Below are 18,403 nucleotides of genomic sequence, written 5' to 3'. Positions count from 1 at the left end.
TTGTTGAGTTACTTAAACCCCAGGTGAGTTAAGCTCTACGTAAAAGTCTACACAACAGACTAGAAGTTTGCGAGAGAATCTAATAGTCAGAGCTCCTGCTCCTTCTCCTTCCCGTTGATGCTGCTGGAAATTTGAGTTTGTTGCACATGATCAAATGACCCATTACTACCAGGGCCCATTCACCCACTGGGTGAAGTATCATGTCACGAAGTAACTGCCTAGCACAAGTCATGGAAGGCAGGGGGGAAAGAAACCGGGGAAGAGAGGGTGGAGGCAGGGGAAAGGGGAGGATGGTGGGGGTGAAGGGGAGAAAAGGGGAAGGGGTACAGATCAGAAAAATCTTACCAGGAAGTTTGAGCCTTCCACAGCACGAATTACAACGATGTTTTGTTCTAAAGTTTTTAACTGCATCTTCTCCCAAATTTGCAGGTCCAAATACCATGTCATGTGACCTGAAAACAAAATAATAAATGCGACTACATTGGCCACCCTGGTGATTTTCTCACAATGTATACAGACAACTGGATGTTTGAAGCCTGTCTGCAGAATCAAGGAAAGTCAGCTACATTTCATGATACAGCCTTCTCTGAGTGGCAAAATATTCAATGACTATTAAATCAGTCAGTAATGAACACACTGAAAATGGTTTCCCTTCTAACTATCAATTGTGATAAAACACAAGCAGTACCTCAAGTGGATAAAGCCATAAACCAGATCTTGTAATAGACAGTCTATCTGCAACCATTTTAGTCAGGTCACACTAGAAAAGTTTAAAACAAAATGGGGGCTGGGGGGTTGCAATTTTGTTCTCTGTACAAGAGTGGCATGTTGAGGCAATAGCATGTGGCAAAATTCATGAAAACATTGCTTTGTTTCAGCAAATGCGAACATAAAGCAACTTTCATTAGAACAATTAAATTGAGGAATTCGATTTGCATTTAAAATTATGAAGGCAAAGGACAGGAGAACAGTAACAGAGTACAGAGAGACATCAGGGGTGGTCATCCCCACCTTTTGATAGTCACACCAGACCCAGATAAGGGTCACACGTTAACAATCATAAGCAGAAGTTAACATTGGATCTAGTAATGTTTCAGTAAGTGATGTGGAATGGACTAGGCCTTAGGAGGCGCTAACTGCTTCCATGCAGAGTATGCTACTTTGGGAGAAGGACTAGGTTTCCTTTACGCAGGCATGAGGGCGGCAAACAAAAGCATCTCATCAAATTTATTCATTAAAAATGGGAAGCTCTTGATAGTAGGAAGTTAAATACAGTGAATGTCCAAGCAGACTTGGGAATTCAGGCGCATACATTTTTAAAATGCCATGACAGGTGCAGAAAATAATCAAAAAAGCTAATGGAACGCGGACATTTGTCTCTAGATGTCTGAGTATGAGCATGCAGATGTTACCCTGCAGTTATACAAAAGCCTGGTTAGTCCCCACTTGGAGTACTGAGTGTGGATCAGGGCACCACACCTTAGGAGGTATGTATTGACCTTGGGAGGGAATACAATGTAGGTTTACAAGAATAATACCAGGACTTACGGAGTTAAAAAAACAGGAATAGAAGGAAGTTATTCAGCCCCTCAAGCCTGTTCTGTCATTCAATGATATCACAGCTGATCTGTGGCCTAATTCTATATACCTGCCTCGGGGCCCTTATCGCTTCAGAATGTGCTTAGCAAACGATCCAACATCCACTTTGTGGAAGAGAGCTCCAAAAATCTAGAAGTGCTTCCTAAAATCTCTCCTGAATGGTCTGGCCCTAGTTCTCAGACTGTGCCCATCACTTCTAGAATCTCTAATCAGAGGAAATAATTTTATCTTTATCTACGCTCTCTCTTCCCATTAATATCTTGAAGATTTTAATCAAAACACATTTAAATGTTCTAACTTCTAGAGAAAACCGGCCTAATTTATATAATCTTCTCTCATAACTTAACCCCTGAAGTCCAGGTATCATTTGTGTAAACCGATGCTGTACTCCCTCCCAGGGCCAATACATCCTTCCGAAGGCAGGGTGCCCACAGCTGCTCACAGTATTCCAAATGGGACCTAACCAAAGTTTTGTATAAATGCAGCACAACTTGTGTGTGTTAAATTCAGACATTCAGAGATAAAAGTAAGCATTTTATTGGTAGAGGAATTGAGTTCCGGAGTCCTGAGGTCATGATGCAGTTGTATAAGACTCTGGTACGGCCGCATCTGGAATATTGTGTGCAGTTTTGGTCGCCATACTATAGGAAGGATGTGGAGGCATTGGAACGGGTGCAGAGGAGGTTTACCAGGATGTTGCCTGGTATGAAAGGAAAATCGTATGAGGAAAGACTGAGGCACTTGGGGCTGTTTTCACTAGAGAAAAGAAGGTTTAGGGGTGACTTGATTGAGGTGTACAAGATGATTAGGGGGTTAGATAGGGTCGACAGTATGAACCTTTTCCCGCGTATTGAGTCGGGTATTACAAGGGGGCATAGCTTTAAATTAAGGGGGGGTAGATATAGGACTGATGTTAGGGGTAGGTTCTTCACTCAGCGAGTCGTTAGTTCATGGAATGCCCTGCCAGTAACAGTGGTGGACTCTCCCTCTTTATGGGCATTTAAGAGGGCATTGGATAGGTATATGGAGGATAGTGGGTTAGTGTAGTTTAGGTGGGCTTGGATCGGCGCAACATCGAGGGCCCAAGGGCCTGTACTGCGCTGTATTCTTCTATGTTCTATGTTCTATGTTCATTCCATTAGCTTCCTTGATTATTTTCTGCAATTGTGGCATTTTAAAGAGCTATGCAGCTGAACCCCCAAGTCTCCATGGATATTCACTACATTTAACTTGTTTATCTTGCTTGATAGTATGAAAAGCACAGGAGAACAAGGAGTGGTGAAATCAACAGAGGACTTACCCATTGGCAGATCACCTCTGCAGCACACAGGAATAAGGAACTTGTATTTTGCAACACCTTTCACAACCTCAGAGCAACTCAGTGTTTCATAGCCAGTGAAATATTAGTAGAATGTAGTCATTGGAATGTATGAAAACGAGAAATCAAGTTTGCAGAACAGGGTCTCAAATAGGAGCAATGAGCTAAATTATCTGTTTACGGATGTTGGTTCAGAGGAAACCACTGGATAAAACAGAAATCTCCCTTGTGTTTTTCAAAAACAGGATCTTTCACATATGAAAGGGCAAATTGCACCATGGATTAATTGTTCAGTTGAAAGCCTGTACCCTTTGATGCTGTAGAACATAGTACTGCACTGAACTGTTAGCCTAATTGGTATGCTTGAGGAGTGAATTACACAACATTCTGTCTGTGGCAAATATTACTGACGTGTGGCAATCTCCACCTGTGGGGTAAACTTTCCAGTGATTAAGAAGCTTAGATTTAAGTTTAAATGCAAGGCATTTAGGACAGACACTAGCAGGAACCTTTTTTACATGCACAGAGTATTGGAATACATTACCAAAAGGAGTTAGTGAAAGAATCAGAGACCACGTCAATTTAGAAAAAAAGATTTGACTGGGGCTTGAAGGAAATGAAGGGATTGTGGGAGGACAGTCAAGACAGACTGTTGCACATGAGGAAATGAAATACCTCATTAGTTGGGCTGAACAGTCTCTTCTCTATTGTCACTTTAAGCTTTTATAAATTGTCTCAACTTAGAAACATATACTATGGATCTTCACAGGATTGTGGAAAAAGGTATTGTGAAACCAACAATAGCTGCAGAAACTCAGTCTGGCAGCATCTGTGAAGATAGAAACAGAGTTAATGTTTCGAGTTTAGTATAATTCTTCTTCAGAGTTAACACAAAACAAGATTAAGAGAAGAGACCAAATACCCAATCAAACAATTGGCTTTAGGAAGACAGACTTAAGGAAGGAAATTCCAGTGTGCAATTGCTGCCAATTTGGAAGAACTGGGCATGGTGGGGGCAGACGAAATGTTGGGAGTGCACAAGAAGTGAGAGTCAGAAGAGAAATAGGTAAGTCGTAAAAATCTGCAGGAGGATAGAGAGACAGGGAGAAGGACTCTAAGAGTGTTTTAAGTGCAAGGATAAGAACATTTGTTTGGGGCAGCAGGGATCAAATGCTGGTCAGCTTTAACTAGGTGATGCAGAATAAATGGACAGGATTGTATATGAACTAGAGTTCTTCAAGCTTGGTACTATTTAAGTAAACAATTGCACTCTCTCCAAAACTTGGATTTCCTTTCTAAAGCTCAGAATTGGACACAGGATTCTATCTAATTCTAACCAGGTTTTCAGTTGTGTCGACAACATTTCATCTAGTTTGCTGTGAAGGAAGAGGGAAAGGTTCCTATCAATACTGAGAGAGCCAATGGTATTGATACAGACCTACATTAAAAAAAATGATGGAAATGGGCTTCACTGGCTGGGCCAGTATTTATTGCCCATCCCTAGATGCACTTGAGAAAGTGTTGACCTGCCTTCCTGAAATACAATAGGCCATTTGGTGTAGTTACACCCACAATAACATAAGGGAAGGAATTCCAAACTTTTGACTCAGTGGCACTGAAGAATGAACAGAAATATATTTCCAAGTTAAAATGGTGACTAAGTACTGCACCCTATACGAGATCCATCTTATAGTCTTTAGGGAAGGGAGGTCACATTTGAAGTATACTTACTGTTTCTCCTCCGACTTTATTACTGAAGGATCGGTCAAATTTTCCCCAACACCTACAAGAAAATGTACAAAACGATGAATACCCTTATCTCTTTTACAATACAAAGTGTCTGGATTTTGTCATCAGACTTTTCCCCAAGCAGCTGTTATCTCGAACTACTGTAACCTGCCTATTTACCCACTTGTTAAATTTACAAAATATTTGAGCAAAACAAATCACGTTTTTGAAACTAGCACTTCAGGTTTTATGTTGTTCAATGGAAGAGGAGAGAAAAAGGCTCTTCCATTCAAGTATTGGTTGTTTCAGAGATCCAAACGTCTGGACAGGATCCAAGCAAGTTTCACTGACCAGCTGTTGATCTGTTTTTTTCTCTATTTGATCAATAACTCTAGAGAGGAGCATTGTCCTAATTCCATTTAATGTTTGTTTAACTATGCATGCAAGCAATTTAGTGTAAACGTTCAATAGTTGCAATGTACCATTCTTTCTGGCAAAGACTTTAATTTTGCTCTAAAGTCAAATATGCAGCCATGAGGTTAACCAATTACATACCAAAAGAGCACATCTCGCTACATATTGACACAAGACTGCCTCACTTTAACACAGAGGTCACATGCATTCACCTTGCAGGTCCAGAACCAATAGTTCACCTCTAGTGTACTCATAGGTCCAGTGACTAAAGGCAAGCATGGTCTCCTCCAGCATGTTGTTTGGACGGATCTCATCTCCGCTGTTATGATTGAATTTCCGGAATTCTCCAGTCATACACTCCTCAACTGCAAACCATTGGCTTGCTGAGTGACAGTACAGAAGGAACACTTCCAGGAATCTGAGGATAAAGCAGACAATCACGAATTATTTTGGGAATTCAGGTTGGACACATCTCTCTTCAGATTCAGCTGCAGTTTATTAAAATATCACACTGCAGCCAGACAGGTTCGCCCGACAACACCAACTGATTCAGAGTGCACAAAGCCTTGGCACTAAACATCATGTTACCTTCAGTTGAAGTAGGATTCCAGTTTGAGTGACAGAACAGAGGACACATATCACTCAAATCCCATTTTAATGTCATTTTAAAAAAAAAATCTTATTTTTGTATGACCATTATAAATTCCTACATCCACAATGATTATCGAAGCTGCCTGTGTAAACCTTTGCATTTTAACTACAAGATGTCTTCATTTAACTTGTCCTCTTTTAGCACTTTCCCTTTGCAAAGTTACTGCAACCTGAAATCTTACTGAATGTCATGAGACTTATTTTAAAATCGTTTACTGATCCTGACCCAAATGGCACCATTATGACACATACTCTCCCACTTGTGACCCCTCCCTGTGCTTCACCACTGTCTACTGTTCTCCACCAGGGAGCACACACCCCTTCTTCCCCACAAAGTGATAGGCTGCCCAGTGAAGCCCCCACTCATTTGCAATGGAGGGTATGCAATGTGAGAAAATAATTTTTTTCATGTAGAAAATAATTAGGATCTGGAATGCATTTTTGCAAGTTTATTGGAGCTGGGTTCAAAGAGTATTCAAGAATGAATTGGATAATTATGTAAACAGAAGTAATATTTAGTATAATGGAAAAAGGACAGAAGAATGACACTAAGTCAATGTTCATTCTGAGAGGTGGTGCAGGAACAAATGGGCCAAATGGCCTACCTCTACACAGTAACAATTCTGTGAAATTTCAATTGAAACAAATTCATAAATGGTACACAGAAATGCAAAGATTTTAGAAAGTGATCAATTATTTCTCCTCACCTTGGAGAATATGGAATGGTCTTTGGTTTCATTTGATTGAAGGCAAAAGCAAGCTTCTGTGCAGCTCTTTGCTGCTGGATCTCCTGTGAACAAGAGACCAGAAAAATAAATTCAAAAACACAGCTTCTGTCAGACACAGAAATATATTGCAGCTTCCACTCAATCAGCAATTGTTTGAGTTAGCATTTTGCATTTAGGGCCTGATGTATTAATACCCAATTTCTTAACCAGAGAAATTTTCAGTAACTGATGATTCTAACAAGAAAAAAATCCCATGTGAAAACAAAAAGAAGTTACCTTCTAATTTACCTCAAGTGGATCATTTTCAGTTATTAAGCAGTGCTTTTGCAATGCTACAACTCCTATTCCAATAAATGTCTTAAGTCCAGCCACTGCTGAAAATGAGGCTGAGTAGTGACTATACACACTTACTGCGCAAGTGAGAGTTTTTTTCAGCAATTCCTGTTTTTGTTTAACATTCTAGTAAATCTTCCCTTCACTCTCTCTAAAGCAATTATATCATTCCTGTAATATGGTGATCAGAACTGCGCACAATATTTCAATTGTGGCCTTGCTAGCTCTATTTCAAATAATGCCATAGAATCCTGTGCTCAAAGAATAAACTGGGCTCCATTTTAATGACAAATCAAAAGACAGTCTAGAATTCCCTCTATATTGCACTGAAATGCCAGCCTCAAAAGTTTCTGGAGTGAAGCTCTCTGATGTGACAGAGCTCCTTCAAAGCTCTCATTGACAGCAGCCTCAAATCTCACCAATAAATCTCACCATTTGCAAATATCACCCTTAGTTGCTGTTGCAAACTGCATACATTTTACAATATTCTAACATTTCAGAACTATCCAAAGCAACAGTGTCTTGGCAACTCCTCAGGCTGCCTGACAGCGATTACACCAGTGTTTTAAAGCATCCTAGTGTTCAATATTCCATAAATGTGTTTGCTTGGATACTTTGAGTTCAGCGATGTCCTAGTAATTTTGTTTAAATCATTCTCTACTAGTTTTTCACAAGTGAAATTTGGAAAGGTTCCAAGCGCTATTATTCTTTATCAACATTCAAACTACTTTATTAATTGCTCTGTAATTATTTGTATACATTGACATTTACTATGTACAGAATTGCACTGACCAATAGAAAAAATTAACTTCTTAGTCCAAATCCATAAGTACCTCTTTTACATTAACACTCACCCAATAAGCAACAGATCTTTAATACTAGACTCATCGATAAGCTACCTTCAAACAATCAATAACTGAGGCCATGGACATCCTAGATCTTGCAGGACAAATGTACAACAACATTTAGGGTGTGCTGCCTGGCTGGATCACACTTTCCAAGAACAACTCCAGGATCATTTGGTGCCTTTCTTCCAACATTTTCAAACAAACTGAAATCTACAACCATTCCACAAATAAAAAATTGCAATTATAAAATAGAGAAAAATATCATTTTAATTGATACAGCAGGGTCAGCGTTTTTTTCTGTAAATTGACAAACGTCAGATTGTAGTATACTTTGAGTTCAGCACAGTCCTAGTAATTTTGTTTACATAATTCTAGACTAATTTTTCACCAGTAGAATATTTACAAGTAGTACAAATTTATAAGGCAAAATTAGCAACACTGTTACAAAACAATTCCTGAAGCATTAATGAATATTTCAGCATAAAATAAATTTACCTTCAAACACAGATGTAACACAGTATCTTCCTTGTAGATTCTTTTCCATGTATTCACAACTTCAGGAAGAAAAGACTTCACAATATACAGTTGACCTGGTTTCAGAATATCGAACTCTGCCCACGTGCATTCCACTTTTAAAGCTCGCCTCAATCCCCCTCCCATTTCTTCTTTACTTAAGAACTCAATCTTGGCACATCGTCCTTGTTGGGACCAGGATGACATGCTATTGTTCAAACTGATTGGTGAGCTCTCCTCCAGCCTATATATAGTCACAGGTTCACCTTCAATACAAAAGAAATGTGAAGTGTGAGGAAGTTTAGATCAGATCCATAATAGAACAGCGAAGCAGCAGGCAGCAACTTCCTTTGTCCGTTGTATCTCTCAAATACATTATGTGATCATTAGTTGCCTGAATGATCTACATTTGCTCCTCTGAACTGCAAGAAAACACACTTCAAAGAAAAAACTCCATCACATCAGTGCTACAGTGTTGAAATCAAGAATTTGCAGTGTCTGACTAAAACACATATTCCTCAGTATCCAAAAATCTGAATTTTGCATTTTGCTTCCAACACTGGCATGTAAACTCAAACATGATCCGTACTGTCTTTCCCCTATTCTTTTCACCTCTATGATTTAACACCATAACAAACAGGAGCAGGGCACTACCACATGGCCCACAATCCTGTCCTGCCATTCAAAAGCACCATTGTTGACACTGTCAACATTACTTTGTTGCCTGACTGTCATAACCCTTTGAGACTTTAGTGGTCCAAAAATCCCACTCTAGGAAACTGAAGATGAGATTAAGTTTAATGCATGGCTAGGAATCTGGTGCAGGAGGCAGACCTTTTAGATTCTTAGAACACATAACTCTGACTTGCCACAAATCTGGCTATCAAGACAGCTTCTTTGCAAGCGAACAAAGCAGAAACCAATATTACTGCAGCAAGTTACAGATAGTTCTGGGATAATGCACGTTTTGGCAGCATAACTTGGCTATAATGTTGCAGAAAAATTAGGGAACAGTATTTTGGAGAATGCTTATCTCCATTGGCAACAGCATGATTCCAATGGAGATCGATTCGCGCGTTTGCTCTGCACATGCGCCAGTGTCCGCACGTGCGATGTCAGCGCCAAACTCTCCCTGCCATTCTATGCATGCGCCAATGTCAGCTGCCAACAGAGCAGTTGTCTGCTATAGGTACTGTGCAGAGAGCAGCTTTCTTACATTTTTAAAACAAAAGTACTGTGTTAAATTTACTTTTGTTTTGTTAATAAATATGATTTCAACCTTCATTCAGTCTGTGCAATACTTTGCATTTGACTTTTGGGTGATTTTTGAGCGATCATGAGTGATATTTTTTGCTGGTCTGCCCCAACCCCACTTTTCCCTTTGGTCTCATTATTTCTGTCAAGCAATTTTCTATTCAGCGAGGTTTCGCTGGAACACAATGATAATGTACAGGACAACTACCTGTAATCAGCACAATGGGACAGGATTCAAACTATCTTGTCACGGTGTTAAGCAACAAGATGTAGGGCTAAAATGTAGAAATAAGGTGTACACTAATAATCATAATAGTGTGGCAGGGGGCAGAACAGGTGAGAAGACAGAGGAGGAGTCAGATACCAAGGCCAGCAAGGCGAAGAGGAAGAGCAGATGGAGAGGTTACAGAGTACTGCAGGACTGGTGGTCTGAGGTGTGCTTGTTTTAATGTGGGAGTATGACAAGTAAGGTGGCTGATTCCAGAATTTGGATTAATGTATATAACTATGGTGTTGTAGCTCTTTCAGAGACTTGGTTGAAAGGAGGACATGGCAGCTCAACATTCCAGGATTCAGATGTTTCATGTATGATGGCGGAGGCTGGAAAACAGGTCAAAGAGTTACGTTACTGATTAGGGAAATGATCACAGCTGTACTGAGGGAGGATACTTGGACACTGGGCTCAGTGAGGCCATATGGGTAGAGCTCAGGAATAGGAACGGTGCAATCACTTTGATGGGATTGCACTACAAGCCTCCCAATAGCCTGCAGATGATAGAGGAACAGGAGTGTGGACAGTCTATGTATAAAAAAAGGTTATTGTGGTGGATGGTATAATTTCCCATATATTGACAGGGGCTTGACAGGGAATGGATTTAATACTTAGTTGGAGTCTTTTTTCCACAGGGTAGAAATGTCAATTAATGGGGGACATACATTTGAGGTAAGAGGGGGTAAAAGTTTAAAAAGGAGATGAGAGAGGAAAGTTGTTTTTTTTCCACACACAGGGTGGTAAGTGCCTGGAATGCACTGCCAAAGAAGGTGGTGGAGACGGATAGAAAAGCAACATTTAAGGATTTGGAGGAGTCAGTGTTGGACTGGGTGAATAAAGTTAAAAACCACATCAACCTCCTGAAGAAACAGCAGCGCTTTGAAAGCTAGTGCCTCCAAATAAACCTGCTGGACTATAACCTGGAGTTGTGTGAATTTTAACGTTTAAGGAAGCACCTTGATAGACACATGAATACACAGGGAATAAACAGAAAAGCATGGGTAGAGGCAAAAGGTTTTTAGTTTAGAAAAGCATTACATGTCAGCACAGTCTTGGTGGGCTGAAGGGCCTGTTCCTGTATGGTACTGTTCTAACTACAGAATTTGGCAGAGATGGAGGAGCAGATTCACAAAAAATAACTGAGGGGTGAAGGAATGATACTTTAGAAAGTCCTTCTGACTCCTTTTCTTCTGACAGGAGAACGTTTTAGCCATGAATTAATGTGCTTGAAGCTTTGTTGCCACTATTTTTCCTACTTCTCCCTAACAAGGTTGATAGCTCCACTTTCCCCACATTATATTAGATTTGTTGCCTATATGTCCACTCACCTCTGCAATTTGTAGACCAGGGTCCTCCTTACACTGTACTTTCCTCTTTAGTTTCATATTATCAGCAAACGTGAATAATGTCAAACTCTCCAACCCCAAATCTAGCTCATCAATACAGATTATAAACCATTTGTAAATAGCTGAGGCCCAAGCACTAATTCCTGGGACACTCCACCAATAATGACTTGCAGCCTGAAAATTAGCTAGTTACTCATCCTCCTGCATGTTCATTAAATGATCCTCACATATTGCATCATGAGTCTCATGCATCAAGGCTTCACTTGTTAAAACTTGCCCACGTTTCCTTATTTCTATGAAGTGAACTTAAGTTTTAAGATATCAATGATTAGATTAGATTAGATTAGATTACATTACATTACAGTGTGGAAACAGGCCCTTTGGCCCAACAAGTCCACACCGACCCGCCGAAGCGCAACCCACCCATACCCCTACATTTACTCCTTACCTAACACTACGGGCAATTTAGCATGGCCAATTCATCTGACCTGCACATCTTTGGACTGTGGGAGGAAACCGGAGCACCTGGAGGAAACCCACACAGACACGGGGAGAACGTGCAAACTCCACATAGTCAGTCGCGGGAATTGAACCCGGGTCTCAGGCGCTGTGAGGCAGCAGTGCTAACCACTGTGCCACCGTGCCGCCCAAGGATAAGGATAAATCAGGACCTTGTAGGAAGCTACTAAATTGGGGGAGGGCAAATTACATCAATATTAGGCAGGGGTTAGGGAGTGTTAATTGGGAGCTGCAATTATTGGGCAAGTCCACATGTGGCATGGGCAAGTTGTTTAAAGATCTACTGATCAGAGTTCAGGACTGGCATGTTCCAGTAAGAAGAAAAGACAAGGATGGAAAGGTAAGGGACTCTTGAATAACAAGGGATATTATGAATTCAGTTAAAGGGAAAAAGAAGCACATGTAAGGTTTAGGATGTCAAAAACTGGACAGGGCCTGTGAAGAATATAAAGAAAGCTTGAAAGAACTCAAGCAGGAAATTAGGAGAGCAAGAAGGAGCCATGAAATGATCTTGGCAAGTAGGGTGAAAGAGAATCCCAAGGCATTCTGTACATGCATTAAAAACAAGAGGATAACTAGGGAGAAGGTAGGACTACTCAAGGATAAAGGAGAGAACTTGTGCTTGAGATCCTAAATGAGTACTTTCTGTCAGTATTTACCCAGGAGAAGGACGATTGAGAGATTTGTGTGGATCGTGCTAATATGCTTGGACATTTTGAGATCAAGAAAGAAGTGGTGTTGGGTCTCTTGAAGAGCATTCAGGTGGATAAGGCCCCAAGGCTCAACGGTCTCCCTCAGGTTTTAGATTAGATTCTCTCCAGTGTGGAAACAGGCCATTTGGCCCAACAAGTCCACACCGACCCTCTGAAGATAATCCACCCAGATCCATCTCCTGTGACTAATGCACCCAATACTATGGGCAATTCAGCATGCCCAATTCACCTGACCTGCACAGGTTTGTGACTGTGGGAGGAAACCGGAGCACCTGGAGGAAAGCCACGCAGACACGGGGAGAATGTGCAAGCTCCACATAGTCACCTGAGAATAGAATCAAACCCGGCTCCCTGGCTCTGTGAGGCAGCAGTACTAACCACTGAGCCACCGTGCCACACCTAACATTTATATCTAACTTTCACATTTCTCTAAAGTTAAAATGTTCCAACTTGACAACATCACAACTATTAGCAAATTGCAATTGCTAGGGCAACAGAGGAGACCTGAGAGCCAATCTGTGACATCACCCTCTAAAACATCAATGGCTCGTAGTTCTCTCAGAATGAAATCCTTCACTGGCAGCATCAATCAATCATGTAATGCCTCTTTTCCAATTTAGCCAAGGCCTCTTTGTCCTTATTGACAGAGGCAAGAGGGGATTGCTAGGACCTTCTCAAAGATCTTTGTATCCTCAGTAGTCACTGGAGGGGTCCCGGAGAATTGGTGATCAACTAATGTTCCTCTATTCAAGAAAGAAAATAGGAATAACCCAGGAAACTACAGACTAGTGAGTCTTACATCGGTGGTTGGGAAGCTACTAGAGACAATTCTAAAGAATAGGATTTACGCACATTAGGAAAAACATGGCCTAATCAGGGACAATCAGCATGGCTTTGTGCAGGGTAGGTCACGTCTTTCTGACTTGATTGAATTTTTTGAGGTGACAAAGGTGATTGATTAGCAAAAAGCAGTTGTCTACTTGGACTTTCGTAAGGCTTTCAACAAGGTCCCTCATGGTAGGTTCATCCAGAAGATTAAGATACATAGGATCATGGTGACTTGGCTGCATGGATTCAGAATTGGCTTGCCTAGAGGAGATAGAGGGTAGTGGCGGAAGGGTGTTTTTCAGGCTGGAGGTCTGTGACTAGTGGTGTTCTGCAGGGATCCATACTGGGACCTCTTTTTTTTGTGATATATGAAAGAAAATGTAGATGGGTGGGTTAGTAAGTTTGCAGACGATACAAAGATCGGTGGAGTTGGGAATAGTATAGGAGGTTATCAAAGGGTACAGTAGGATATAGATCAGTTGCTGAAATGGGTGGAGAGATGACAGATAGAGTTTAATCTGTGTGAATTGCTGCACTTTGGGGAATCAAATGTTAAGGAAACAGTATACAGTTAATTGCAGGACTCTGAACAGCATTGATGTATAGAGGGATCTTGTGGTTCAAATCCATAGCTCTCTGACAGTGGCCATGCAGGTAGATAGGCTGGTAAAGATGATATATATGGCATGTGTGCCTTTACCGAATTGTGTACAAGGGTCAGAATAATATGTTGCAGCTTTATAAGACTTTGGTTAGGCCACAATTAGAGTACTGAGTTCAATTCTCATCACCGCATTCCAGGAAGAACGTGGAGGCTTTGGAGAGGGTGCAGAAGAGGTCTACCAGGATGCTGCCCGGATTAGAGGATATGGACTATAAGGAGAGGCTAGAAAAACTTGGCTTGTTTTCTCTGGAGCAGCAGAGACTGAGGGGAAACTTGATAGGTGTTCATAAAATTATGAAATGCATAGATAGTGTTGACAGTCAGAATCTTTTTTCCCAAAGTTGAAAGGTCTAAATTCAGGGGACATACATTTAAGGTGAGGGGGGAAATGTTCAAAGGAGATATGAGAGTGGTAAGAGCGTGGAACATGCTGCCAGGGGTAGTGGTGGAGCCAGATACGATAGGATTGTTCAAGAGACTTTTAGATAAGCAGATGAATATGCAAAGAATGGAGGGATATGGACCAAGGGCAGGCAGAAGGGATTAGTTTAATTTGGCGTTATGTTTGGCACAACATCATGGGTCAAAGAAACCCATTCCTGTGCTGTACAGTTCTATGTTCTTTGAGATACATTATTTAAATAGTGTGTACACTTCAATTCCAGTAGATGGTGCTATAATCTGAATTTGTACAGCACTGACTGGTAAGGTTAACTTAAATAAAATGATAGACCAACCATCCACATGTTTTCCACATACTCTTGAACCATGCTAATCACATTTCACAATACTGTGTTTGAAATTCAATTCAATTGCACAAAAAAAATTATTTTCATAACTCAGATCTATTTTGTCCAATGTCTCAGTGGGATCACCCTATGAACAAAAGATATCTCTAACCTCACCTGGTATAAACAAAGAGCTGATTAAGGCATTCTGTGAAGTAGAATTTGAATAATTTGAATAATTTATTCCATAATTTAAATATTTGCGTATCTTGGTCTCCTGCACATTTAACAAGAGTTTAACATGTCTGACTTCAGGAAATTGAAAACAGCTCCTGAGTTAGTAGAGAACAGTCAAACACACACCAGAAAGAGAAGTCCAGACACATGATAGATATAAGTAAATGAAAGAAATATGAAGCAATGGATTTTAATAGAAATAATGAGATGACAGTAACAAATTCAATAACTGAAAAGGGGTGTGCCTCAGGTGGAGTCTGCACAATTCTATATATTTGGAGCGCATCAAAGGCTTAGAAAAAGGGGAGGAGAGGTTTTATTAGAGCAACACCAGGGATGGACGTCAGTTACATGGGTACTAGAAAAGTTGGAGTTGTTCTCTGCATAAAAAACGTCAAACAGAAGATTTAACAGAAGGGTTCAAAAATCATGAAGGGTTTTGATAGAGTAAATGAGGGAAATGAGTTTTCTCAGGGAAAAAAAACTATCAGCATAGTGCAAGGCAAACAATACTGGCCTTGATGGTAATACACTGTACAGCAATGCTTTAGAGAGCTGATGTGCTATACCTTGAATTGTGAAATCAAGGGATTCATATCTAACAATCCCTACATATTGAAGGAGGTCTCTGTGCGTTACTGGGAGTGAAATCCGACAAGATCCTTCAATAAAGACGAGACAGCAATTTCCTACTATCTGGTCACCGTGGTAATGCAGATTAGAAAAGATGTCCATTGCATGTAACCACTACACATTCCAGAGTATAAAAAAAAGTTACAAATGGACTACAAAAAAAAATTATAACTAGTGGCAGCACACTGCAAACCAATAAATGAGCAACGCAACTGAAGCCTGCTTGAGAAGGAGAATTAGAAGGAAATAGAAAACTAACAGGTCATATTTAATATTTTAAGAGGAACTAAGGTTTGCTATGTAGAAATCTTAAGACTGCAGTTGATTATTCCAAGATACTTTGATAAAAGTTATTTCCATGTAGTACAACTGTGAAGAAAGTTAATTTTACATATATTTAACAGAAGATGTTGAATATGGAGCAGTAGAATGTGTTAGCTGAACAAATGGCCAAACACAATATAATCTCATTAAAACATTCATTCTGACTGGATTCAATACTACCTATACTCACCTCTGTTTGGGAGGGGAGTAAATGGAATGCTCTGAGAAAGCCTCATCAAATTATTCCTCTCAACAGCTGTTAAAAAGAAAGATACACGTATCTCATTAGCCAATTTATTGAGGCATCTTTCATGAGATGTGTTTTTTAAAATATTTATCTTGCAATTCTGACCTGAGTAATAGTAATTGACATCCAGTACAGGCTTGAAAGGAGATCCGATCACTGAGATAGAAATTAAAAATAAGATTAAATCTTTTGAAATAAAATTAAACGGAATTCTTACAACAGAAGGGAGTATCATTTTGATAAAAACATAGAAAACAGGTGCAGGAGTAGGCCATTCAATCATTTAAGCCTGCATTACCATTCAATATGATTGTGGCTGACCATGCAATTTCAGCATCCCACTCCCACTTTCCATACCCTTCAATCGTTTTAGTCACAAAGGCAACGTCCAGCTCTCTCTTGAATATATCTAACGAACTGACCCCAACAGCTTTCTGTGGGAGAGAATTCCAAAGGTTCACAATTCTCTGAGTGAAGAAATTTTTCATTAACTCTGTCCTGAATAGCTTATTCCCTTATTCCTACATGGTGACCCCTCATTCTGGACTTCCCTAATACTGGGAATATTTGTCCCACACCTAGCTTGTCTGGTCCTATCAGAATTTTATATGTTTCTATGAAACTCCCCCCTCATTCTTCTAAATTCCAGTGAGTACAAGCCCAGTCAATCCAGTCTTTCTTTGTGTGTCGGCCACCCTAGGGATCAGTCTGATGAACCTTCGCTGGACTCCCTCAATAGCAAGAATGTCCTTCCTCAGACTAGGAGACCAAAACTGCACACAGTACTCAAGGTGTGGCCGCACCAATACTCTGTACATTTCTATTGCATCATTTTTCTATAAATACTAATTAGGGACATATGAAACAGGATTATCATCTTCTCTGAAGAATTCTCCAAAAATATTGTTTTGTTGCAAATCAAAAGCCAATATATTGTTCAATATTTTATAAAAGCATTGAAAATGTAATTTTATCTCACCTCCCATCTTCTTGTGTCTTGGATGAGATTGATGAGGATTGTAAAAGTGTTGTGCTAAAACAAATGGACAACATTAAGACACAAATATATGAAACAGCTACTCTCAACAGTCAAAGAGAGAGGGGACACAAAATCCCAAGACTGCATTAAAGCCACTTATTTTAAAATGATACACATTTTGAATTTCTTGCATGTGATTTAGTACAATATTGTTAAATAGGTTTCTATATCGATACCAAAGTAACCTGTAATTTCTAAGGAGCAATGAGACAGAAACTTAATAGTGTTCATTTTGCAGTTGAGGCCAGAACTTACTGTTTTGACATGCATTTGAACATGAGGGAACAAGAGAGAAAAAGTATCAGTGGGTTTGTTGTAAAGTTAACTCTTGTAGGTTTCCATGCTGGTCCTGTACAAATACTTCAAGTGTTGCTCCACATTCAAAGCTGATTTTAAACATACTATGCATGTAATGAGGGCAGATAGTTATGCCAAACAACCTGGATATACAGAATGACCCATCTGAAATGGGTTTTGCCTGCATAGGACAAGTCAGTTATGCAGAAAGAGAGCTGCAATATTAAACATAGCTGATGAAAGAAATAAGATTTAAGGTGCTTATAAAGGTCTTGTTCCAAAATTCACTCCAAAAGGAATGCAATTATGCCTTTTTGACAGAGTACATTCACTTAAGATGCAGTAAACAGATTGTAAAGAGCTTAGCTGTTAAAGGCTCATTGGAATTAAGTCTTCGGGTTTATGCTAAATTTGAAATATTACTACAATGTTATTTCACTTATGAAAATCAACTTGAACTCAACACAATGAGCATCAACATATTTAACATTTGTTAAAATGTGGTTCATGCGCACAAAACAGCTTGGGCAGTAAAACAAGGTGTGCCCTATAGATCAACGTGCCATTTAAACCTTCAAAATGAAACATGTGAAAGCCAAACGCCAAGGCTCATAGCCTTGTGACAGTGTATTAGAACAAAATACTTTGCATTTTTAAAATGTTAGTTTTTGGAAAACGTGACATAAAACCGAACTGAAACGTAAAGTCTTACCATTTAAGGCATCTTCACCAACAGCCCTGAAATACAGAAGTTAACAGTTTTGGTTTTACATTTTTTTTTTGGCCAGATACAATTTATATTGAATCCATCCTGTAAACATATAAAAACATATTATCCAATACAAGTTAATTCACTAACAATAGAAATCAGTCTTACTCATACTGAAGTTTAATACACTTGATGTTATGCATTAACTTGGAACACAAATGTGAGGTGTGTCATTAGACATTTTTCACTGTACTATGTTTGTGCCATTGAAAAGATTAGTCCTTTATATTATAACAACTGCCGGTCTCCTGCCGTGCCGGTCAGGGCGGCACGGTGGCACAGTGGTTAGCACTGTTGCCTCTCAGTGCCAGAGACCCGGGTTCAATTCCCGCCTCAGGCGACTCACTGTGTGGAGTTTGCACGTTCTCCCCGTGTCTGCGTGGGTTTCCTCCGGGTGCTCCG

General features: G+C 39.9%; 1 protein-coding gene across 1 annotated transcript in view; it reads right to left on the bottom strand.

The window, feature by feature from the left end:
• The window catches only part of trpm7 (transient receptor potential cation channel, subfamily M, member 7), a 121,471-nt gene that overhangs the window by 10,835 nt on the left and 92,233 nt on the right, over positions 1-18,403 (bottom strand). The window contains exons 31-39 of the mRNA XM_043674578.1: positions 17,945-17,970; positions 16,876-16,929; positions 16,002-16,052; positions 15,840-15,905; positions 8,115-8,398; positions 6,418-6,500; positions 5,272-5,477; positions 4,649-4,700; positions 346-452 (exon numbers count right to left, since the gene is read on the bottom strand). Coding sequence (XP_043530513.1) covers positions 346-452; positions 4,649-4,700; positions 5,272-5,477; positions 6,418-6,500; positions 8,115-8,398; positions 15,840-15,905; positions 16,002-16,052; positions 16,876-16,929; positions 17,945-17,970 — 929 coding nt within the window. The remainder of the gene's footprint in view (positions 1-345; positions 453-4,648; positions 4,701-5,271; positions 5,478-6,417; positions 6,501-8,114; positions 8,399-15,839; positions 15,906-16,001; positions 16,053-16,875; positions 16,930-17,944; positions 17,971-18,403) is intronic.

Source organism: Chiloscyllium plagiosum, chromosome 32, assembly GCF_004010195.1.
Source record: "Chiloscyllium plagiosum isolate BGI_BamShark_2017 chromosome 32, ASM401019v2, whole genome shotgun sequence".
In the NCBI taxonomy this organism is placed as follows: Eukaryota; Metazoa; Chordata; class Chondrichthyes; order Orectolobiformes; family Hemiscylliidae; genus Chiloscyllium; species Chiloscyllium plagiosum.
The sequence above is the reverse complement of the archived record's forward strand: the minus strand, read 5'-3'. Positions and strand labels throughout refer to the sequence as shown.